The sequence below is a fragment of the Rhinolophus sinicus genome, chromosome 18, assembly GCF_057876585.1.
Source record: "Rhinolophus sinicus isolate RSI-liver-muscle chromosome 18, RSI-T2T, whole genome shotgun sequence".
Classification (NCBI taxonomy): domain Eukaryota; kingdom Metazoa; phylum Chordata; class Mammalia; order Chiroptera; family Rhinolophidae; genus Rhinolophus; species Rhinolophus sinicus.
In genome coordinates, this window is record NC_142518.1 from 12,047,189 (window position 1) to 12,073,181 (window position 25,993).

A 25,993-nucleotide genomic window follows, 5' to 3' on the forward strand; every position below is an offset into this window, starting at 1 on the left:
TTTAAAAGATCCTTGATTAAATTAGAGCTCAATGATGCCCTGTCCTAGGTTCACAGGCTGTTTATATAAACCTGTTTCCTGTCTCAGGGTGGAGCGTATCATGACCCTCACTCCGATGATGGCACCGCCCCCAAAGAAAATAGACATCTGTACAATGATCCTGTTCCAAGGAGAGTTGGCAGCTTCTACCGAGGTAAGCCTGGCCCCTCGCGCCAACGCCTCTCTCCTCTCCCCCTCACTGCACTTCCAGCCCACCCCACACACACTACATTTCACTGCCCTGGCTTCAGGTCAGTGTCATTCTCACCTGCACTGTCACCTTCGAACACTTCTCCCCGCTTTGGGTCCCTCTGTCTTACTTCAGGTCCTCGAGGCTTCTGACTTGGGTTCTTTGATTAGCCTCTCATCTGATCTTCCTACCTCCAAGGTCACCATCAAAACGGTCCCTGGAATGATCCTTCTAAAGCTGTGTTCTGACCACCCCATTCATTCATTCGGATAAGTAATAAAATACTTACCGATATCACCTATGTGCCTGGCCCTGTTCTAATTTAGAACATGACACCTAAAGGTCTTCACCCTCACAGAGCTCACATTCTCATGGGGAGAGAGCAACACTAAATGCAATAATTATTAGAGCAGTAAAAGGTAATCAATGCTACAGGAAAATAAATTGAGCAAGGCAACCCATTGTCCTCCCCCACCCCTCCCCCAGTCCTCTATCTCTCCCCTGCTGAGATCCCCTGGTGGCTTCCCATTGGTGTCAGGACAAAATCTGAATTCCCTAGGATGGCATTCCAGACTTTCCATGTGCTGGCCCTGCATCTTTTCCAGCTGCTCCCCCTCCTCTCTGGTGCCCAGCCTGTGGGACTCAACACAGGCCATGCTCTCTGCTGGCCTGAAACACTCCTGCTGCCTGGATAGTTTGTTTCTGTCCCTTTAAAGATTCTACTTGGAGGTCCTCTGCAGTGTGATGTCTTCCCTGCCCACCCAGATGAAGTGAAGTTTCCTCTGTTCCACCCGTGGTTCTTGTCTAGGCCTCTAACACGACACAGACCACACATGGTACCGATTCTTTGTCTGCATTTCCCTCACAAGATTGTGAGGCCCTTTATCTTTTCTCTTTCACCCTCATTCACTAGCATACTGGCTGGTAGTTTCACAAATATTTGTTGATTGAGTGAAAGAAAATCTTCAAGTGTACTTACAAGCCTTTAAAATGTACTTCGATGTTTAACAGACAAGAAAAACAGATGCTTTGGGGACTGTATGGATTTAGGAGATATTGACAGAGAAAGGCATCCCCTTCGAGGAGCTATGTAGTAATAGAGTGGGACCCTAGTGGGGAGACAGACAGCAAGCCCACTAGGGCAGGGCAAGGTCTTAGGTCTGGGAGGCTCTGCTTCTCAATGGTTTCAAGGGTGACCTCAACCTTCTACAGCCACCCACACCCATATTGCCTGGCTTCTCACTGCTGTTGATTTGGGAAGACAGCAGAAAAGGGGCAGGAATTGGGGAAGGGGATATGGACAGCTGCTTGATCATTTTAACGAGGAACCTGAGCTAAATAAATACATACAAGTGTTATTCAAGGCTAAATGTATATTGAGTAACTAGGCTGCTTTGTTCCCTCCCAGCCCCACCTTTGAAAACAGCCTAAGACATTGAATATGCCTTTTAATGCATTTATTATTTTTGTCTCATGCCATGGTTACTTTAGAATCTTAGGAGACTAAAATTTTAATTAAGATTAAAGTTAATTAAAACAAAATACTGTAGTATACATGAGCTAAAGCCTTTTCTTCTGTCACTGTAAGTTTTACTTCCAAGACGGACCATACATGTGTTATTTCTATCGATGTCTGGAGAATATACTTTAATATAAAATGTTAACAGAATTTTAAATTAATTAGTCTTTCACCTCTGGAAACAGTTTTATTTTGGTTGCAAATGAATTAAATTACTTAATGTCAGCGAAGCCCCTCATTCATCTTCTTCATAATCCATTTCAGGGTCTGGCAGGCAGAACATTTTTATTTTAGAAAGTCTAAAAATAGAAGGAAAATATTTAACTAGGCAAAACATCTGGCGACAGCTGCCATTTCAGTGATGCTACTAAATCTAACTGGATGAAGATATAGTGGTATCACCAAAATGACAGATGTTTTCAGAATACTTCCCATTTTCAGTCCCACTGGTCAAGAGGCAAGTGAAATGGTGTCATTCTTCTTGATATACAGCTTGTATATTCCTTTTGTGATGAAATTTGCAATATATTTTAACTTATGACCAAGCTTAGAAATTGACATAAAAAGGTAGTAACTCCCTCCTCAAAAAAAAAAAAAAAAAAAAAAAGCAGAAAAGTATTTGCTCACATACAGTGTGGTTTATCTTTCTGTTCATTCCTGGATTGAGAACTCAGAGAAAAAACAGTATGTTTGTGCAAGTAACCAAATTTCTTTGGAACTAGTTTTAAAAATATGAAATTGATGCTACCTCCCAAATGTGAAGGCTTAAACGGCACTTTGTATATTCCAGCACACATATTGTTAAGCATCACTTCAGACTAAGAATAGATTTTGCATAGTTGGGTCTATGATATAAGAAAGCCTCAACCTCAAAGAATGTCAAAACAGTAAAGGGGAGGGCTCTCATATTCATGTTTTTAAATATCCTACAATGTTTTTCAGTTTATCAACTGACAGGTCAGTTTATATTGCCTTTTGATGTGATACATATTGCCTGGTGTGAACTGACCTTCGCACGTTACTCTTATAAGCAGTGTGGGTCGGGGGAGTGTCCCCTGGGATACCTCCACTGTCAGAAAACACAAAAGTTATCTGAGGAGCGGATGAGGATTTTGATTTCATCTGTTTGTGTGTTTTATTTGTGTGAGAGAAAACGCAGTGGACCAAAAGAGTACATCAGTGACTTAGTATTTCTTTATTCAGTGCCATCTCCACGTCCAGATAATTCTTTCCATGAGAATAATGTGTCAACCAGAGTTTCTTCCCTACCATCAGAAAGCAGTTCTGGAACTAACCACTCAAAAAGACAAACAGCGTTCGATCCATGGTGAGTGCCTTGGTTTCCACTCTTTTTCCTGCTGGGAGATTTGAAATTTCAAAGAAATTCTGGATAAACTTTTTAGCATTCTTTCTCCTGCTAGGCCTTTCTTTCTCAAGAGAGATTGTTGCGGAAAATGTGATTTTTCATTATTTGTAATGGTTTCTGTCAAGTTCAACATTAATATTAAATATTGTGTAAAAGGGGAAAAAAAATCTCCTGGGTCAGTAAATACCTCGTAAGTCTTCCATTGCATTCTTCTGACATGACTGATGTCTACCACTGTTTCCTCTTCTGTTGCTATTGAATGACGTAGAAGACACTTTGCTTAGCACTTTCTGTGCCCTGTCTCACTCAGTTCTCACAGTGGGGTGGCTCCCAATTCTACAGATGAGGAAACTACAGCTTGGAAAAGGTAAGGAGCTTGCTTGGTGCTGGGCAGCCAGTAACAGGGAGGAGGGAGCCAGGATCTAGACCTACATGGGTTCTGACTCCACAGCGCGTGCCTTTCACCTCGGTGCCACCTGACTTTTTTCAGAGTGAAAAGATAGAAATAGGGAAACAACCCTTTATGCTCCCACAAAAGCGTAATGGTAGCCAGAGGTTAAAATGATGCACCAGCTTTGCTTGTCCTTGTATCTTCTTGTGTCATATGTAATAAAAATTGATGGAGAGAATTGTAACGTATATCAAGTCTCATTAGCAGACCTGTCTGGGGAGTAAGGACTTTTTAAAAATAGTAATGCGGATTTTATATTCTCAGCTGCCCAGAAAGACTGCCCAGGATCTAGTGAGGGGCGTTTGTCTACTTCATAGAACTACCAAGTTCTCCACGAAGAGAATAAAATGGTGCATCACTGAAACACACCACATTCAGAATAGGACCAGTTTGTCAGAGAGCCTATGTCTGGTGTTTGTTGCCAGAAGTCACAGGAGGATCTTAGGTCAGTTCTCCTGACTCTATGTGGTTTCACAATTTGGACCTTATTGGCAGGGTTATATCGAGGTTTCAGTGTTCCCATGCCCAATGGTGACAATAACTTAATTATTTTAAAAACAGTAATAAAAACTATTTTTTAAAGCTATAAATATTTTTGCTTGTATAAGCACACTTTACTTCCATTGCCTTATTTATAAAATGAGAGTTTCAGCATTAGTGGCTGAGAGGTTAGACTCTGGAAATAGAGTATCTTGAGTAATGTCACCTTCTGGCCATGTGACTTGAACCTCATCTGCGAGACGGCTAGGACGAGCACCTCCCTCATAGGGTTAATATCATTAAATGGGGTAAAACAGCAAAAGCACCTAGACAGTGTCTGGCACCTTGTGTCTTGATCATGTGAGCAGTTTTTACCATTAATATCCTTTACTTCAGTATGACTTGTCAGGTCATACCTCACTTTCCTGATAAACTTTGGTGTGTTCTTTCTCCAAGTGACTAGACAAGCTCTTCTACTCGAACACATTAACCTAGGAGCACAGGTATAACTTACTTGAGTTACCAGCGTTGACAGTTTTCAAGTGTGGTTCTAACAAGCCATGAGAATAGTGTCTAAAGTATGAGAATATGGAAGTACAGAAAGAATTATTTTTCCTCTTGGTCATTGCATAATGAAGTAGTGATGGTTTCAAAGAGTATCAATTACAGACTGAAAGAGTCCTGTGAAAATTAGGTGGGTCAGATCAAGACAATCGAAATACAGGATAGGTGGTATTAACAACATACCATTTCTGTCTTTTTTATAATCAGTTTGCGTAGAGCTTGTTTAGACCTAGATATGTATAAAAACCTGAAAGCAGTTGTTCTAAAAAGAATTAGAGGCACAGTTGGGATTTTGAACTTTAGACAAGTCTCCATCGAGTCATCCGTACTCTAATACTGCTGTTATGAGGCTTGAGAGAGTACCAGAATTACCAGTGATGAATTGCTATATTCTTTTGTTCCCACTGCCCCCGCTAATAATGCTGCTATGATACTTCTCCTTCATGCATCACATCTAACTTAGTCTAAGTCATTCATTAAGCCTGACTTGTCCTGATTGTTTTTCCTGAACAGGATCTCTCACTGGTTCACCATATTGTGTATATTCGAGAGAAACACAGTTTGATAACTGTTACAAAAACATGAACGAGCCTTGCTGCCGTAACATAGTGAATTGCTGTTTCTAAATGGTCACTTACCTAAGGGCAGTCTGTTTCTCCTTGGTAGTGGTACTTTATGTTTCTTTTGGGAAGAGAATATTTGTGCACTATATATGTTTCTTATAATGAAAATAATCAAGCTACTATGTCATATTCTAAAGCAATAAATAGATATCGTAGTATAATATCCAGAATGGTTATTCTGGTCATCTCATCTATCTAGAATCCATTTAAGAACTGGGAGATAAGACAGAATATCTCAGAACAAGAAAAATGCAGTCAGGTTCATCATCTTTACTAATGGGAAAACACCTCCACCCTCCCTGTGAGCCTATTTATTCTTTTATGCACAGTTTTAGCTGTTGGCACTGGGGTTGTCAGGCAAGAAATCGTCCCAGGTAACAATACAGTGTGCAGAGGGAGAAAGATCTGGAACAATAGTTGTGGAGAGAAGAAGGGTATTTTTGCCTTTTCCTCAGTCCCCAGTGAGAAAAATCATTTCTAGCCCTTACGGTTTCATAGATAGACTAGATATCCATGTAGAGTATATATTTATAAAACAGGCTGCTCTTACTTTGCTTAAGAAGACAAAGTGTATAAATACATTTAGAAAGACTGCTGTCAAAATTGGGTTAAAAATTGATGCTTAAACATTAAACCAAATTAATTAGAAATCCCAGTAGTTAAGTGAAGAAGTTAAGTGAAGACTTGCTGTCACTCACTTGCACAATCCCAGGCTTTTTCTTCTTGCAAAGTTATGAATATATTGGTATCCATTATTGCTTGCCACCATAAGTCACAAAATTATTCACTGACTTTCTCTTCTCAGACATTAACTGACCACCCTAGTCACACTGCCAGGGGAGGGGAGGTGGCAGGGAAAGTGTCGCAGAGTAATTAATGCCCCTCTCCTCTTCAGCTCAGCTTCACACTGCTGCCAGAGCGATTAGACTGAGGCCCCGGATGTCTGACCCTCTGTCAAACCTGGGGGTCTCCTGACGAGTCTGAGCAGCTTGAAGTCACTCTTCTCTTTTTATTTTTCTCTGTAGTTCCAACACCTGACCCAGGGCCTGGCACAAAGTACTCTCAGTGGTGGTTGACTTTGATTTAGTCAGTTTTAATTCCTTCCCTTTTTTAAGTGAGTCTTGTAAATCCTCTCTTTGCTCTTGACCACTTAGAGAAATAGGTGTTGTATGAGACAATGTTTGCGTCCCATCACTGTGCAGGAAGGAGACTGTTAGCCTTGCACTGCCATCACTCCCCACCCCCTGCCGTTTTATCAGCCCCAATAAGGTGCTGGGTGGGCCTTTGTAAAGCTCCTGTCCTGGAGAGTTTTGTGGTCACACACTTGCCCTTCTCTTGTGCCGCTGCTCTGGGACCCATCTGTTGTTGCCTATGCAGTTAGCTCAGCTCAGCACATAAGTGTTGACCATACCAGGTAGAATTCATACCAGGGTCCAGAATTCACATTTGAGGTAAACTGTGGGACACACGCTTACCCATTTGGTGTGTTACCAGTTCTGTGTTACTGGTTGTAAGTGTTCAAGTCTCTTTGTTCATTCTTTCGTACAACACACAGCTTTTCAGGTGCCCGCGTTCCAGCCAGCTTCTGTCCATCTCTGTCTCTGATTCTCTCCCCCAGGCTTTTCTCCCTTCACATTTCCTGTTAATTCTCTGTATGTGTATGTTTCAGTGTAGTTTCTCCCTCGGTTTTCTCTCGCGCTCACTCCCACTTGCGCTTTCTCTTTATCTCTGGCTTCCTTCTATGTCTTGTGACGCATGCACACTCACGCTTCACTCCTAGCTTTCATCCTCTAGTTCAAGGGTAATTTATTTTCTTTTTCAGTTTGGCCTCTGGGATCTTTCCCTGCCTGGATCTTGGCCCCAGCACTTGCACTCAGCTTCAGTTTGAAGATGTTTTCCTCATCATCCCCCCTTTCCCAGGGTTCTGGGTTTATCCAGTGCCTCTGAAAAGACCCTGCAGAGGGTCTTTGATTCATCTTTCCTCTGTTTGGGGTCATAAGAAGCCGCAGTCACTGGGCTTTTGTCCTGTTCCTTCTCTTTCATTACCCCACACACACACCCCCATCCTCTCACTTATATCTTACTGGATAGACCCTTCTTCCCATCCCACATCCTGCTCCTCCGAGCACCAGTGTCTCAAGCCTTCACTTCTTCTGTCACCAGCATTCGCATTCTTGCAGTAACACCCATTCCTGGCCTAAGGTTGCAGTCATGATAAATGTGCCCCCCTTAGAGATTTCCTAGGTTGGCAGAAAGCACTTTTACTACTGGCCCTTAACGGGCCTGTGAGATTTTGGTAGACTTTCATTCTGATTGGTAAAATCTTCTACCTGTTAATCTGACTACTCTGCTCTGCAGACCCCATTATGTAAGCCATATCATAAGCAAATAATTCTTTAACTTCTGGAAGTTCCAGAACATTAAAAATAGTAGTGCTGGTTGGACTAGATGCCCTCTGAGGTTCCTTTCAAACCTAAGGTCCTGCTTTTGTGATTCCAGTGAACTCTACTGTTCTGCTGTGTTTCTTAGAACCCTCACAGGAATGAATGCTGCAGCCTGGAATTGAGTTTCGGGCCATTTGTCTTTAGGCCTCTTGTAAGAGGGTTTCGTCTCCTTAATCTCAGAAGTATTTGTTGTAAGAAACTTGGACTGAATTCCCAGGGTCTAGGCCCAGTCTGTCTGTCACAGGGGTATGTCTTCCCCAGCACTGCAACACTGCGCTTAAAGTATCTGTAACTTTTCACTATTCCATCTTACCCATTCCATCATGTCTGAAGTTTTCTAGCTTTCAAATTGTAAATGCATCATTCAGAGTTCCAACACTAGTTATTTCATTGGTTATGTTGTATTATAAAACTTACGCTTCAGAATTTGGGACTCTCAATAATATTTAAAATTTCAGGTCCTAATGAGTTTAAGGAACACTGGGATCTATAGTACCTGTTTTTACTTCCTTGTGATTCCCATTAACTTTTAGGCGAAATACTTTAGAGGAAAAGGTCATTGCTCCTTCAAACAGTCATGGTTTTTACTTCCTATTCTCTCCCTCACTGGCTCTTGCTCTCTCTCAGTCTCTTCCTTTGTTGTCTTTGATCTTGAATCCTTGGTTTTTCAAATAAATTTTCTGTGGATTATAAAACCTTTTTATGATATCTTTGGTACATGTTTGTTGTTGAAATTAAAAAGAAGAAACAATAAATCACCAATAATCCTACTACCCAGAGATGATAGCTATTAAGATTTTATTGTATTTCTTCCTGCCTTTTTAAAATGTCTGTATGTGTACATGTATATTCACTTCACTTTTTAAAACACAGTTAAGCTTGTATTATGTAGAAAGTTTTGAATGCTGGCGTTTTTCACTTAATTATAGTTTGAATATTCATATTAGTGAAAATTCCTTGAAGATGTGATTTATTTTTAATAGCTTCCTGGTATTTTCTATCATGCATATCTGTAATAGTTTGTGGAGATGTTTTCTGTCTTCACACAAATTTAATCAAGTACAGGATGCTGCTTTGCTCATATTTTCTTAGATGTTCTAGAAATTTCATCACTATGAAGTGTTCTAAAACCATAAATGTGAAGAAATTCTATCACCTTTAATGTTTCTGCTCTTGATTTTAGGGAGTAGCTAGGAGAAGGAATCCAATCATTTGAGAAAATGGTTTTCCACGGTCATATAGATACTCAGGTTTTCAATAGAGCCCATGGAATGTGCCTTTTTGACGAATAGTACCAGTTGAGTTGCTTTTTAAAGATTGTGAATTAAATGAAGTAATATAGGGCTGCTGTTAACAAACAAGTAGCCAACTTATTCGGGCTAGGGTGTCTTGTTTGATGTCCTTTCATATCTCCTATTTGTATTAAAATGCCTGGTGGTGTCAGTGGTATGAAGCTTAACGTCAGTATTTTCAGTTAGAGACTTTTTTCTAAAAGAGTGCTTTGTATTCAGCATTCATCCTGTCCACATTTTTTTCTTACCTTATCTATTTTTTATTTAGTTTTAATAAATAGATGTAAGATTTTTTATAAAGGAATTTTCCAGTTTCAGGCAATTTTTACTTATATTTATAATGTTTCTGTAGCAGCATTGATTTTTTGTGTGTGTGTGTGTGTGTTCAATACCTTGGCAAGCCACTAATACTGAACTTGTTGAGCTTGTTTTAAGAAGGTGAATAGAAAAATGAAGACAATGAAAGTGTTTCTGCTCATTCCCTTGGAGGGTTCCTGGAAAGGCATCCTTTAGACCATATGCTTTTCAAATTCTGTAATTCTGAGGTTTTTCAACAGCATGAAAATGGTCCTGCCACAGTTACAGATCATTTGTAATAATGTTCAAATTCCTAGTTTGAGTGAGTCTGTCCCAAAAGCTAATCATTAACCATGGTTGATTAGATTCAGTTCCTCCTGTGTTTTTTAGAGGCTCTTTACCTGAGAGTTTGATTCTTCATGGTTATTCGAACCTGGTGTCATGCATTTTTAGTCTTCATTATATTTGTCACATAATGGCAGGAGAATGATTGAAAGAGCAATATAATAAAAATGTTTTTCTGTTTAGGAAAAGTCCTGAAAACATTAGTCATTCCGAACAACTCAAGGAAAAGGAAAAACAAGGTTTTTTCAAGTCAATGAAAAAGAAAAAGAAGAAATCTCAAACAGTAAGTAGACGGCCAACTTCTGTATACAATGGCATACAAGTTGGCATTAGTCTGTGGGTAGTTTACATTTTGTACGTGGCAATCAAAGTGAATTATTTTCTTATTGAAATTTGACATACACTGTATGTTTCTTTCTCAAATTCTATACAACTATCCTCCTCTCACAAAGCCTTTTCTAGATTCAACAGAATCTCCAAGAATAGAAGGAATTGAATTTGGATGAGAGAGAACACAATAAGCCTCTCTCAATTAACGTCTTATCCATGTGGATTTGTATTCATGCAAAAACTATGAAGCTGCAGCATTTCTCTCTGGGAGTTAAAGATATGCGAAAACCTAGGAAATGGTTTTGGTTTATGTTTAAATCTTGAAAGCCATAACTAATTGTCATTCATTATTCTCCCCTGGCTGGTTATCCAGTTCCCACGTTGACAAGTACACTTCTGGGTTAGAGTCACAAAGAGGAGATAGTATTTGACATTTCAGGGCTTGTTTTAGTAGGAAGACATGTTTACCCTGTGATTGAAATGTGAAATGCAACGAGTCTCAGCTCCTGGGAGCCCTCCACTTGAATCCAGGGCTGGCTGCATGGAACCATACACATCACGTCACTGAACCACCCAAGCAAGGATTCTGCTGGTTAGTGACATGAGAAAACATGGAGAAGCCAGGCCTCCAGGCCAGCAGGCACTTCTTCAAACGTGTGAGGCCTGCTTCCCCCTTTGCTTTATGACACCTTCCAAACTAGACAATGTTGAATCAGCCATTTTAGATTATTTTGTTTCTAGTTTTACTTCATACGTGATTGATTCTCATTTATTTAAAAAGGAAAAAGGATTCTAGGATTATGACCCAATGGTAAGTAAAGATGAGATAGATGATAGTAGCAAAGATTATAATGCCCAAAGTAAGGCTTTTTATCTCCAGATGTTCTAGATGTAGTAATAAAGACCGTTCTAGATTACCTTTCAAGATTATTCTTTCACTTGCTTGTTTATTAAGTCTATATACTTCATCGTAAAATAAATATGAGCTTATTACAGAAAAATTGAGTAAAAAATTATGATTTCTAATCTTACTATATCACAGCTAGTATTAGGATTTAGGTATATACCCTCCTAGCTTTTTAGCCTGTGCATATGTTTGTGGGGAGAAAGTGATTTTTAATTTTGTTTTAAACAAGAGTAATCATTCTAGTACAGTTTTGTATTCTGGCTTTTAATAGTTTATCAGTCACAGACACATACACATAACATGTATGTTACTACACAAATTTTATTATCTTCATTTTATGGCTGCGTGATATTCCTGAAATGTTTATTTTTTAAAACCTGCCTAACTGAAACTCACTTAAAGCAGAATTTCAGATCAAAATGCCACCCAATCAAATATTACTACATTTGTTATTTAGACTGAATGAACAAAACAGACCTAATTTAAAGTAGAAAAGTTTAAATTATTTAATGTGCTGATAAAACTTTTATCATTGTTTATAGGACATTTATTCATCATGAACATTGAACTTAGACTACCTCCTCTTAACCACTATTTTTATTTTGAGGTTTTTGTTCTTAACCTCAGGTCTGTAACCATTGTGGGGTGCTTAAGTGGAAGAAAGTAGCAGGAACCGAGGGATTGAAGGCGTTCTGTGTATAGATTTGGCTTTTCATGTCTGTCTGTCTTAGACCAACATTAAACTTAAAGCTACCGGCTCACCATGGCCTGAGTCGAATATATACATGTTGACCGACTCTGTTATTCAGGATTGGTTCAAATTTTAGATGTTTAAATAGTATAGATCAGGGTAAATAGGAAAATTATTATTCTCTAACGTCCTCTCCACTTGAACTTACTGTTTTAAGGTTTTCATACATTTTATTTTTGATAGGTAAAGTAGCTGCAAAATATCTCTGTATAGGCCACATGCCTTAAGCCTTCCAAACCAAAGGTTTTTGTACCTCTGGATTTTCTAGTTAAAAGAAAAACAAATTTTTTTAAAGGACTTGGGTATCTAGAGTAAGATTTCCAAAGAGCACTCAGTACGTATATCCTGCCGGACCTCTGGCTCCTAAGCCTGGCATTTCGTTAACTCTGCCCTTTCCAGTGAGCACTGAAACAGAATTAAAGTTAGCCTTCTTCACTTTGTAGAACTCAGCAAAAGGAAACTAGGTAACCGAGCTTTGAAAGATTTAAAGCTTTTGTAGCCTTTGCATTAAGATTCAAAAAAAAGGGAAATCTGATGCCCAGTGCACACAGAGAAGCAGGACATTTAAAAGCCTCGATGGGTTCTGAATCTAGTTTAACCCTTTTATTTCACTGATATAGGAACTGCCCAGGCAAGTTGTGACCTGCCCGAAGTCATCCATTCTAGTTAGGAGATCTAGAGGTGGGTTCTCCTGAATAGCAGGCCCAGGCTCAGTCGCCCACCTCTGTGGAGAGCCCCCACTTGTTCCTGGGGACTCTCTTGTGGCCTCCTTAGTGGTGTTAGTTAAACTTTTCTCCTGGAACCCCGTCATGGGAACAGGAAACTGGGCTGTTGTGCTCACATGTCTTCGTATACACACCCATATAAGATGATCTGAATACCTTCATGTGCATTCTAACAATTGAGATATCCACAACAGGGAAAAGTAGGGCCAGAAAATAATTCTGTGTCGCAAAGGTGTCTGCTTTGACTCAAGCAAATCTGGAAGCCGCCTTGGGAAATCTGGCTGCAGTTCCATATCTAGAGTTACATAAGCCCTCAGAGCAGATGATGACTCTGCCAACTTGGTAATTGTACGTTAATATCTACCTCAACTGGTAACCATGCTTCAATTTAAAGACTGGACTTTCTGTTTCTTCACTTTGAAACCCCGTATTCTGAATTGCACCAGATATTTTCCATGGGGTGAAGATTTCTGATAGAGTAGAACCAGGCTTCTTCCTGGACAGTAGAATCCTACAACAGTCGTATTCCTCTTCCAAGTGATTGTGTTCTGGTTCAAGCATTGACCATGTTCCAAAGGATTTGCAGTTCTTTTTTTCCTAATAGGCAGATTGCATAGTAGATTCTTTCGTTGCTGATGTCCTATTTCTTGCAATTAGGAAGAGACTGAAGCTCATCAGGAGCTCTTTAAACACAATTCTGCATAATAATTCTATTTCTCATAGTAACTCCTAAATGTTTTGTAAGTTTAATGTGAATGATGTGTGTCGGTCTCTAGGCATTCCTATTCTAGGTGTTTATCATGACCACATGTTCTTTATATACATAGAACTTTTTGTATGTCTTCAATTACATTGTTGGCTTCTTCATGTCCAGGTGAGAAATGACACAGAACCCCCTCTAGATGCACACACAGCACAGAGATCTTTCAGTGACTGTTAATATTTAATAATTTGAGGGCTTCCTAGGGCTAGAAAGTTCCATAAAAACACCTTTATTTTCTTTTTCCTTTTTCTTTTTTGCAATTAGTTTATTTGTATCTTATATTGCAGACAGATTCCACCAACGGGGAGAATCCAAGCATCAAGAAATCCCTCTTTCCTCTTTTTAATTCAAAGAATCATTTAAAGCATAGTTCTTCTTTGAAAAAGCTTCCTGTAGTCACTCCACCCATGGTACCCATTTTTACGTATGGTAGCCCTGAAAACTGCTCCAGTAAACTTGTTTTACTGATGACAACAGCATGTCTTTTTATTTTCTTGGGGTCATATTCTCTTTGTGCTAGTTAAGTACCTGAGCCAGTTCCATAAATTCACTGAGATATAAATTCTTTGCCATCCTGAATTTTCTGAATCAGTCGAGGAGGTTGAAGCATTAAAGACTATTAAGCAAACAAACTAGTGAAAGGCTAGTTTGGGTTGTCTGATGAGCCAATTATTGGCAGACAACATTTATAAAATCCCTCATTTCCTGTAAAGAATTCGATTAGCATTTACAATTCACAAACGTCTTTTCGGCTCACAAAGTTTGTTACCACTTGGTTGGCAGTTTGTTCCTTTGAAACCAAGTTGAATTGACCAAATTGAGTGAGCTAGCAGGCTCCATGAAAAGCAGCTTCTGTTAGTTGGTGATTTGCTTTTTTTTCTTGCCTAGCTCTAGCTTTTGCTGGTCACTTGGTTTAAAGCCAGGGCTTTTGCTTGGCATTTGACGTTACTCTCCTGTGTTCACCCAAATTGGTGAATGGACCAATTGTATTTGTCTGGAGTTTGTGGCACAAATTTCCAGCATTTTCATCGTGCATAGTGCTAGACCCAGATTATTTATTGGGCAGTGTCTTGGGAATATGATTCAAACCATAGTTTTCCACTTTGCTATCCTTGAAAACCTGCTGGACTTCTTGGGGTACCCCCAAACACAGTGTTTGGATCATTTTCCCAGCAGGAACGCATTTTTGTTTTATTGAACTGGTTCATAACCTAACTGCAATGTGGAATGAGGATACGACAGCAATTCCTGGTACAGCCCAATTTAACTGCTCTCTCTTACAGCGACTAAAACTAACAGCATGGGAATGCTTTAAGGATTGAGGTTTTATTTAACAGAGCTGCATGACATCTGCCAATTTTTCCTAATACAGGGAAAATTATTAAGAGGGCAGCAGACTCCAACTAGCATCACTTGCATTGTGAACATTGGGAGAGTTTGGATTTCTTTTTTATTGGGTTTTTTCCCTTGGTTTTTTGTTTGTTTGTTTTGGGTTTTGTTTTCTAGTTGAGTTTTGGTTTGGTTTGATTTGCTTTGGTTCTCCTCTTGGGTGGGCTTACATATCTTAGTTAGATTTGTTGGTGTGCTGATTGAATCCCTGTGTGTATTCTGCTCTAGGTGCCCAATTCTGAAGGCCCCGATCTTCTGACACTGCAGAAAGCCATCCACTCTGCTAGCACCCCAAGCAGCAGACCAAAGGAGTGGCGTCCTGAGAAGATCTCCGATCTGCAGACCCAAGTGAGTGGCACATGCATCACTCCTAGAGTCTTAGACTGCAGTGATCATCTCCTGAAGGGAGGGCAAGGCCGAGAGACTCCCCAGAATATCCCCTCACTAATAGTCAGATGCATTCTGGGAGTCCAGATCTTGCTTCAGTGACCCTTGTCTTACTGGGGACAAAAGTGGGATTCCATTAGTCTTCACCTAGCAGGGGTGGGGTGTGGGGTGGAAATAAGGGATGAAGAAGACATGGCCCAGCCCACAAATATTCTGCAGCCTAGGAGAGACAGAAAATCCATAAAGAACTGTAATTCATGGTAAAAAGTGAAGCCTGCCATAAAACGTAGGAGAAGGTGAAAGGAAGTAGTGGGAAGATTAAGGTTTCATTAAAGTTGGTAGCATATGAATTGGGCCTTGAAAAACAGGTATGATAAACTTTCATGAAAGAATACTTAAACTTCTGAAATCCATACTATTTTTGATGGAAAACTGGCAAACAGTTGTATTAGGACTGCATGTTAGTATGTATAATCGCGTTTCTCTGTCGTTCTCTGGGGGAATAAGCAGAAACCAAATCCATAAATTTTTCAGGTAATTGAGGTTTATCTCCTTTAAACAACTATTTTGATTGGAACATTTTTAATATTGTATCCTTTCAGTATCCTGTAATGAGCATAGTAACTTAATCTAACTTTTTTTTTATCATATTCAATATTTTATAATTCAAAAAAGTGTAACTCCATTATTCCTCTGTATGATAATTTCTGACAGTCCTCATGAGCTTTTGAGGCTGTAGGGTTGGTTGTGCTTATAAATGAGCACAGATTAATGTGACTTGGAGTAAGGGGGTCTATTTTTATAGGTTTGCTGTTTACTCTATTTAATTGTAAGCTGTTACTTAGAGCTGCCGATAGGAGTTCCCAAAATTTCTATTGTATTTGCCCAACCATTTATGTTTTATGCTTCTAACACAATATAGGCTGTGGGGGCGTGGGGGGTATATAGAGAATATCTGAACTAAGAGCACAAGGCTCTGAATGACGGCCTGATGTTCTACCCCCGCCCCCTCTTTTCAGGTAACTTTATATCTCCAGCTGAACCCATATTATTATACAGTTGACCCTTGAACAAAGGTGGGGGGGTGGGGACGGGTAGAGGCACCAACCCCGACACACACAGAGTCAGAAGTCTGCTTTTAACTTTTGACTCCCCCAGAACTTAAGCTGTCCCTCAGTATCTACAAGCAATTGGTCCTAGGACCCCAACAGATACCAAAGTCCGTGGATGCTCAAGTCCACTGTATAAAAATGGTGCAGATCAATGCATATGGTTAGCCCCCTGCATCCACGAGCCTCCCAAGCACAAATCAAAAATTGTACAGGTATTTATTGAAAAAGATTCACGTTCAAAGGTGGACCCATACAGTTCAAACCTGTGTTGTTCAAGGATTAATTGTAATTGCTCAATAGTTACATGTGGTCAGGGCTATTAAAATCACCAGAAATCTTATTGCGTTGTCATACCAATTTTATGTTGAAAGAAAACACCCTTTTTGAGCACTTACGGTGTGCAGTGTACTCTGCCACCTCCTATGGGGACCACAAAGCTTTCTTGGACAGACTTTGGAATGACCAAGAAGGATGCTTTCCAGGAGCGATTGCTACCTGATTCAGTTCTCAAGCAGTTTCTCTTGGATTTCAATGCTCTGTTTCTTCAAATCTTGTAGTGGTCCTTGAGATCATCAACATTTTATTAAAACTTTGCTGAGCCCTTAAAAGCATGGTCCTTGAAGATTGACAGCCAGAGGTGCCCCAGGGCTGGGACTGCAGCCCGGGGAGGGCCTTGAATTTCAGAGTGCTTTCGCATGCCTCTTCTGATGGTGGCTCTAATCACACATAAGTAGAGGAGAGGGGAATGAGCCACTCGTGGAGCAAGGAGCCCTCGGGCAGCTGGCTTCCAGGACCCTCACTTCTGCATTGAAGTATAGTCCCCCTCCACAGTGCGGCACCCACTCTGTGGGGCTCAGGCTCCAGCCACGCAGCAGACAGGCAGGGCAGCTGTGAACCCATGTTAGGAATCAAAGGCCTCCTGTGAGTGAATTGTGTTTTAGAGTCTGCAGGGGTTTTGCTTATTTCTCCATGCTTTCCATTTTCAATGCGCAAACCTTACCCTCCTCTCCAAAAAATAAAAAACAAAACCCCAAAAAGTAAAAGGGCAGAAAGGGAACATTTGGGGTTTGTAATGTCAAGGGAAAACCAGGGAGATAAGAACAGAAAGCGATATACGAGTTGTGATCAAACAATATGGTGAATGTTTAAATTTAAAAAAAATTATTGCAGTAAAAGACACACTGCCATTAATCCTCCTCAAAATACGCCCTCTTGCTTTGAACACACTTATTCTTTTTGCCACTTTCTGAAGCAGTTCTGGAAGTCCTCTTTCTTGAGTGTCTTTAGTTGCTCTGTTGTGGCTGCCTCAATGTCTTGAATCATTTTGACTTTGGGGAAGAGCCAGAAGTCACACAGTGCCAGATCCAGTGAATAAGGTGGATGAGGACACACTGTAATGTTTTTATTTGACAGAAATTTCCATATACCAGAAGCGATGTGTGACACAGAGCGTTGTCATGATGGAGGATGAAACTGTTTGCCCACTTCATATTAATACATTGTTCTTGATCCATGATTTATGGCACACTTTAAAACGCACCTTCTCTCAACCATAGCTCACACCCGACTGACTGCACCAAACAAGCTGAAACTTGTCACACACTGTTACTAAGCTTCAACACGCCGCTTCCCATGTTGAAGATCCCTGCCTTTCCGTTGGATGGCACTCGGTGGAAGCATTCACCATATTTTGTGATCACACCTCGTGTAAATTTTAGCTGAGTGTGTTGCTACCTAATTGAAACCACATTTTTTCAGCTTCTCTTGCCTCTAGATAATGGTCATGTGGTTGAGTACTGGCCACTGAAATACAAGTGGCAGCTTTCTGTGGCACTGTTGGGAAGTCCTCTCAAAAGCAAGAGTCATAGCCCTTCTTTTGCTTCTTCCTGCTGGTTGAAGCATGAGATTTGTGCGCCTCACCCCCCATCCTCCCCACACACACACACTCACACACCCTGTAAAGATGGGATACAGCCAGATAGAAGGTGCCTAAGCATTCAGTCAACCACCACACCAGCTCTAGATTTCTTATCTAGATATTTCTAGGCTTTTCCATTAAAGAAAAATGACCTCAGTCTTGTCTGAAAAAGAAAAAGAACAGGTAAGACTGGACTAGGCCCTCCTCCCCCATGGGGCCCACCCTCGCTGGCTACATGCATCATCTCAGACCTGCGCTCTAGGTCCTCTCAGCTCTCAGGTCTGCACTAACTGAAATCCTACATACACTCTCATCTTGTCTTTCAGAGCCAACCGTTAAAATCACTGCGCAAGCTGTTGCATCTCTCTTCAGCTGCCAATCACCCAGCTTCCTCAGACCCCCGCTTCCAGCCCTTAACAACTCAACAAGCCAAAAATTCCTTCTCAGAAATTCGGATTCACCCCCTGAGCCAGGCCTCTGGTGGGAGCAGTAACATCCGGCAGGAGCCCACACCAAAGGGCAGGCCAGCTCTCCAGCTGCCAGGTCAGATGGACTCTGGTTGGCACGTGTCCTCTGTGACCCGGAGTGCCACAGAGGGGCCTTCCTACTCTGAACAGCTGGGTGCCAAGAGTGGGCCAAATGGGCACCTGTATAACAGAACAAATCGGTCTCGAATGCCAAATCTGAATGATTTAAAAGAGACAGCCTTGTAATGTGTGCTTGGGGTGGGGGGGGCAAGCCAGTTGGGAGGGGAGGGTGTTGGGGGGTGGGGTGCGAAATAGGCTGGGCTGGGGTGGTAAGCCAGTATTTTCAGCTTTATGAAGGTGTGTGCAATATTGTATGTGTGGAGCCCTCTGGCTCCTCACGGTCACAATGCTAGTCAGGGATCTTAGAGCTACAGGAGTTCCTTAGGGATCGCCAGTCTCCACGGCTCTCGTATGAAAATGGACAGAGTGTGCCACTGAGGAAGAAGACATTCTTGCCAGTTTCTCCCCCTTACACTCCAGCTTTAGGGCAATCCCTGTTGAACTTGGGAAAGCCAGGGCGTGTTCTGGCACTGCAAGGGATAGAAAAATCCATGTTGACCGATGCCCTTACCACAGATTTTTTTTCTGCCTAGACTAAATGTGGGGTTTATTGTAATCCAACAGTATCTCTTTGAAGGGTTAGCAGATGAAGATGAACTAACTGTATGTCTTAAATTGTTTTCTAAATTTCCATATTTGATAGGATTTGTACCATTTATTTATAATTGATTAATATTGTACTGTTATAATCATACCTTTTATGTTAAATGTAAAGTTATTTTGAGCTGTTTGGAACATTGTGAAGCAGTGGGACAGCTACAGTAGTTTCTATAAAAACTAAACAGTAACATTTATATATTGCATCAGGAGTATTTTATTCTGTATATAAATATACATATATGGTAAATATCTGTCAGTTTTATAAATATAATCATTTAAAGAAAGTATCATTATGACACTCTCTGCCATATTTTTATACATTTGTAATATGAAGTGAGTCTTATACTTCTAATCAAGGGAGTTGAATTGTGGCCATATGTGACTGTAACAGTAGGAACCTTGCTCAACTTTTAGGCTCCAACAGTAGCCTGTAGACATGCTCCTTGGTAGCAGACGAGATGCAGCATCTCCTTCTGAACCCGCAGGGGCAGAAAGTGGGCTGGGCCAGTGAGAACTCCAGCAGGCCTCGTCTCCGTCCTCACACAGGTGGCTCCTCTTCATGTCCAGGGACATTTCCTTGCACCTGAGGGAGAACAGATCCAGGGTTACTCATGGGTCTTTGCAGAGAGAATGTGCTCTTCTACTTAGCATTAGTGCAGAGCATCGACCAAAGATTTGCCAGTGGACATTCCTAGTCGTGAGGTTGTAGGAGGCACCTGTCTGCAGAGCTGGCAGACCAGCTCTATACTCCTGAATCCTGTGCACTGTACCAGAGACTGTTGGGATGGGGGGTGAGATACATGTGTGGCATTTCTATTTCTAAATGCTTTTTTTTTTTTTTCTTATTGCTCTTTTCAGTATATTTAAAAGGCTCCTGAAGCAATTTTAGATGTAGAGAAAATTGCTCTACTCAGTTTTTTCTTCCTGGGACTGTCCGTGTATAACAAGGTTATCATGCGCGCGCACGCAGTCAGAACAGGATTTATCTTTCCCTCTTTTGATCTCCTTCAACTCCCAAGTGTCATCAAGGCCTTTGGCCAACAGAGGTTATAGCCCCGTGTCTCTGGCCATCCTTGACAGAAGATCACTCAACACCATTATCCATCAAGAGTATTAGATTTTTGGAAGTAGTCTGTTAGCAATAATGTTTTTAGAGGTCCCCCCTCCCACCCATCAAAGAGGTAATGCCTCAGTATTTATTACTTGTTCCCAGGATTCCGAGAGTGTCAGCCCCTGAATCAAGTCAGCTGTAACTGAAATGTGCTGAGTTACTGTCCCCCTCCCCCACGATTTTGAGAATCATAGCTCTGATGATTATGAAGATTATAAAGTCTTAGTTTCTTTGAAGCTTATTGTGTGCATATTGCATTTTTATATAACTACTATAATGATGTGTATGGATTATATATAGAGGTCATTTTAAGGTGCTTTTTATTTAATTTTAATAAGTGTAATAGGCACTAAAATGAAATTCAACTGGGTACTATCCTTGAAACAATTTGATTCAAACCAGTAGTTTGCATGCTCTTCGGTTCTTTTTATATCTTGTTTCTTTCACCAGTTCAGTACTGTTCTAGTAGCTCTGAATTCTGGCTTTTCCCAGGCAGCTGCTCAGTTATATAAGTGACGTGGACCCTCAGCAGTTTTTGCCTGGATACTAATGACTCTAAAAGAGTGTGTAACTCTTCTTTTTCATACTCGATCTGTACCTTGTATTCCCCCTTGCAAACCAGAAACTGCATTTTTTCCTCTGGAAAGACTTCTCACTGTGCTGTGCGCTTAGGAACTGCGCAGTCACATTGCCATGCTGTGGCATTTGAGGCTCGTCGTCACCTAGGGGCTGGTTTCCCATGTTTTCATCCTTGCTAACACTGGGATCTCAGATGTTTGCAGAACATTTCTATTCCTGATGGTTCTTCAAAGAAGGGCTAGAGTAATTGCCTTCTACCTAGAGCAAAGTAAACCTAACTAATGAAGAGTCAATACATACTTTTCGTACATTCCCAGATTTGAGCCAGAAAATATCTACAGTGTTTTCCACTAGTGTTTTTGAGATAGCTCTTTTATCCTCTTCTCAGCTTTTGTCCATTCTGACTTCTCATTGACCTTAGTGAGCTGTAAGTGAACTACAATCCACATTTCTAGCATGTATAATTCTCTTCCGCTTGCACATGGGAATAGTGAAATTTCCTCTCAAATTTAATGGGCCCTCTCTTAGCTTTTAACTGGTGTTTTCCTCTGGTTGATGAATTATCGACCTCACAAAGATTGTCATCCATGATAAGGGCTTGATTTAAAGTCACAAACGCTTGCATTTTCTTTAGGAAGGGAAATTTTTATGATATCCGTGTTCTATTATCTGCCCTAACTTCCTAAAGGATACAAAGGTTGAATGAAGGCTTAACGAATTACTTTGTTTTATGGACGTATCACTGATCTTTCGAAAAGAAACTCTGCTTCACTGTTTTTATGCTTTTGGTTCATCACCATCCTTGTTCTTCTCCGAAGTTCTAAGTGAACTTTCACTGAACCTTGTTTGGTCTTGATCTGAGGTTTAGCCTCTCTCCAGAGCCCCAGACCAAAAGTGCTCAATGCTAAGGGGCTCGAGTGAACTGTCACTACAGCAGTGGTTCTCAACCGGGGCTGATTTTGCCTCCTAGCGACATTTGGCTCTGTCAGGAGACATGTTTGGTTGTCACAACGGGGTGTGGTGTTGTGCTACTAGCATGTAGTAGGTAGAGGCCAGGGACATTGCTACACATCCTACATGCACAGGACACCCCACCAACAAAAAATGATCTAGCCCCACGTGTCAGCACTGCTGACGTTGGGAACCCCGCTCTACCGGATTCCAAGCCCACCAGTCTGCAGAGCTCGGCTCTGTCCTTGTCTCTCCACGCTACGAAACTGCAGGTATGAATTCTTCAGCATCCCATTCTCTTAAGGAATCTTCTACCATTGTTCTCGAATCCCTGGAATCCTATTGTTCGTTTCCATTGTCTTGGGCCTGCTGAAAGGTGCATCCTTTGGGAGACCAGAGTTACTTTATAGGTGTTTGCGAACTTAAATTCTAGGTCAGCATCCTTAGAAAACTCTTTCTTAGAGTCATGAGACTTATATTTAGAAGCAAGCAGCAGCCTGGCAGATTGGCATGATTTTTACCAACTGCTCAAAGGCATCCATGGCTTTTAGCTGTGTCTCCCAAAAGAAAATGTCTGTTTTTTAAGTCATTTACTAGCTCTACAAATATTGGCATATGACAGACTGATTAGATGCAAAAACCTCTGTCTTGGTGGTTGTGATGTGACTCTTATAGGAGTATTTGTGCTGTACCCTTTGGTTAAGTCTGTTTTAAAACCTGCTTTAAGACTCACCATATGCAGTTGTACTTTCATTCTAAGCTCAGAGCTGTGCTGGTTAGTTTCTAGTCATGTCATGTGTTATAAAGTATGTTGTGGTTATAGAGTTAGCCAGTGTAGCATGTTCCTAATCTGAAAATTAGTGGACTTCGCTAGGAAATGCTGTCCCATGTTCCCTTCCCAGCACTCCTTAGTTAACGTCATAGTATCCTCACTTCTTAAACTAGCTTTTAGAGTAAATAAGGAAAAAAGCCATTTCTTTTCTTCTAGTTATGTATTGAGAATAACTCATAAGTGTACCACTTTTTTTCAAGGCCAGAGGCTTACTTTCCAAGTGCGTAGAAGGCACTATTTATTTCTGTTCACCTAGGTCCCGGCGGTGACCCAGCTTTCAGCAAGGGCAATCACTCATTACGACTTATTCTTAGAGCTTAGCTGGGACTCAGAAAACTGCACATTCTCTCCTGGGCAGAACATTTTTCCTGGAGAGCACTGCTTTTATATCTAGAAGTTCGTTACTTCCTGCACTATAGTGGGATATCGAACTCCTTGGGAGCGCTAAGATCCACAGACTCATACTTTTGTGAACTGGGAATGTGGTATGATACCCTGAACCAAGTCAGAAATACTGAAATAGTTCCTTACCTCCTTCAGTTCATCACTAATCAAGTGTGTAGGCTGAAAGAAACTTCCTTACGGTTAAAAACAAATGGTTTCTTCAAAGGGGGCGACAGAAAAGACAGTACAAATGTTCTAAGTGTCCTGTTGCTAATCCCCAGATTCTCACAAGAAGTTTCTCTCAGAGACTTAAAGGGCCAACTTACAAAACAGAAGCTTGTAAGTGGCTCTGATCTCATCCTTTTGCGTCTTGACCAGCTGAGATATAGAATATCTTGACGTCTGATTCAGCTGGGTAAAAAATTCTGTCTTAGAAACCATGAGTAAATGCAAGAAAATGAAGCCCTGACAGGACGAGTCCCTCGTCTGTCTGTATACACACAATGTGGTGAAAGTAAGGTGGCTAGGAAACTCTGGGCCTGCTGCCCTATTCTATTTCTTCTTTTTTAATTGAGTGTACTATAAAATATAAAAGATCATCGACTTTTGTGCCAAGTCAGTAACTACGTGAATATTCATTTCCCATAGTGCTTTGTTAATTCATCAGCCTTAGGCCTGGCCATGACTCCACCTTTTTCCACTCCAGGCTCCGACCCACCTTTCTGTGTATTTCCTATAGGCTATTAAATATGATCACAACCTGCCTTGTACTTTCATTCATTAACTGTTTACTCCCAAATTTGAGGGAGGTTTGTCTTTTTGTTTTGCCAGAAAAAATTTGTAATAGTTGCACGTTGGATTTCGAGGGCCAGAGAGCTGCATCAGTGAAACTGGTTTCACTTCTAAGGCCCTTCATTTACCCACAAGGTTGAGCTCTCTGAACCCCATTTGATCCTTGGGTCGTATTTTGATCCTCCTTTGGAATCTTAAAAAATCAGTCTCCATGTTGTATGCAGATTAGAAGTTGCCTTGTTCGCTACTCTTCCAGCGCAGAGTATCAGGGAGAAAGAGGCCTTATCTGTTCCTCCGTCCCCTCCGTTTTGACAGACTGCTAAGAATTCCTCAGGATGTCCTTTGGTTTGGGATCGTACTTTCCCCAAAGCCTGATCTGATTCATTTCAGGCGCAGACAAGCTTGTCCTAGTGTTCTGCTTCAGGGTTAATCAGATGAAACCCAGGAATAGAAAAGGTAGATGCCTTGACTTTTGTCCCTGTTGGGGGATTAAAGTGTTTATCGCCAGAGTTGTCAAAAGCTCCAGTTACAAAGCATTCAGAATTTCAAGGAGGGGGGAAAGAACCACTTTTCCTCCTGGAGACTTTTCAAGTTCTCGACAATGGCTTAGATTTTCCGAAGTGGAAAGCAAAGCTTGTACAAAATCTGTTTTCACTCGAGATAGCCGATTGGTTATATATAGTCCTCTCAGTCTATTTCCCTCTCCTTGTTTCCTCCTTGGTCACTGATGGAGTCAGGCTGGAGGGGTAATGCTGTGATTGTAGGAAGTCAATTCTCACTGTAAACTTGGATTGATTAACAGAAACAAACCAAACAAAATAGTGGCCCCTAATTCCTATCTCCAAGAATTGCTTTGTGCCATTTTGAATTCAGGTAGTTATTCTGTATATACTTAGAAGACTATTCCGAGCTTCTTCAATCTCTAGGAAGTTGGAAGGGGGTATTTGGGAAGACACAGGGCAGGGTGACTCTGCGAGATCCCTGCTCATGCATGAAAACAAAACTAGGGATAAGCCAGAATGATGTAACATCCAAATTTGTGGTAGATGAAGAATCGGTGGAAATTCTTAATTGCACAGACTTTATAATCCCTAATATAAAGTGTAATTCCATACTTTTTACTGTGGCAAGGGTGTGTTGTGGTGTTAACCTTTTTAATTTTTGAATCCAAACTGAATTTAAAGTATTGAGTATTTAAATTCCTCACAAGCTAATTATGAACCATTTGTAAAGTGTTTCTATAACTCTTTGTATCATGTGTTAGTACATCTTATCAAGTTTTTTCTGGCATGTATTCCATTCTAAACTTCTGTAAAATTTCTATTGTTGCTGTAAATATTATACAAATATCTATTCCGTGGTAACCTTAATTATCAGCATGAAATGGTTAATTTTTACTGAGCACAATGTATTTTTGAATGGATCTTCCCAAATGTCTTTAATAAAATGCAGATTTTGCACTGACTGAAGTGATTGCCAGGCCGTCCCAATCCTGAGCACTGTTATCCCTCTCTGTTGGAACAGCACGCAGCTCCTCCGTTAGTTCCTTCTTTGTAAAGAACTCATTTGAATGCAAATGAGGGATAATGGACCTTTGAAGTTAGAATCAGTTTGAGGGACCGAAATTAATGTAAAGTGGGGCAAATCCTGTTATTTAATGAGGTTGATAATTTTTTTGTATTTATAAAGCTTTTTTCCCCTTCTGGCATTTTGAAAACTGGTTTCTTTTACACTTGAGTGTTGTCTCCTTTGCACGTTGCTAGACACTCACTTGGTGGCTTGGGGAGGGTGGGCTGAAATGCTAGCCTCCCGCTCAGTGTCCTGGGGAAAGCAAAGATGGACAGCTTAGTAAGGATTTCTTCGTGTTTTACAGCAGGAGGTTGGCAAACTTTTTCTGTAAAGGACCAGATAGTAAACATTTGAGGCTCTGTGGGCGTAGGGTCTCTAACTACTCAACTCTGCCACTGTAGTGTGTAGGCCATATGTAAATGAAGGGGGTGTCTGTGTTCCTGGAAAACTTTATTTACCAAAAAAAAAAAAAAAAGAACACGGGCTGAGCGCCAGATTTCCTGACCTGTTCTAGGCCTTCACCTTTGTCTTTAAGGCTAAGAAGACCAACTGAGTAAATGCTCAATCGGGGGAAAGAACCTAAATTTTGTGATAATATATCTAAATATTCTCTATCTTTCTAAACAAAGGATAGGAGCTAAAACCTAGTGCTTTGCATTCTTAAAAGTACTGAAGTACTGTGTCATTGGGGGTGAC

At 40.8% G+C, this 25,993-nt stretch overlaps 1 protein-coding gene across 3 annotated transcripts in view; it reads left to right on the forward strand.

The window, feature by feature from the left end:
* CDKL5 (cyclin dependent kinase like 5) overlaps window positions 1–25,431 on the forward strand; it is a 162,025-nt gene extending 136,594 nt beyond the window's left edge. For 2 of the 3 annotated variants that reach the window (XM_019755452.3, XM_074324175.2), the window contains exons 14-19: window positions 88–193; window positions 2,952–3,075; window positions 9,794–9,893; window positions 13,374–13,496; window positions 14,704–14,823; window positions 18,219–25,431. In XM_019755452.3, coding sequence (XP_019611011.1) covers window positions 88–193; window positions 2,952–3,075; window positions 9,794–9,893; window positions 13,374–13,496; window positions 14,704–14,823; window positions 18,219–18,605 — 960 coding nt within the window. In that variant the 3' untranslated portion in view covers window positions 18,606–25,431. The remainder of the gene's footprint in view (window positions 1–87; window positions 194–2,951; window positions 3,076–9,793; window positions 9,894–13,373; window positions 13,497–14,703; window positions 14,824–18,218) is intronic. The other variant, XM_019755453.3, reaches the window with a different exon arrangement.
* Window positions 25,432–25,993: the final 562 nt, after the last annotated feature.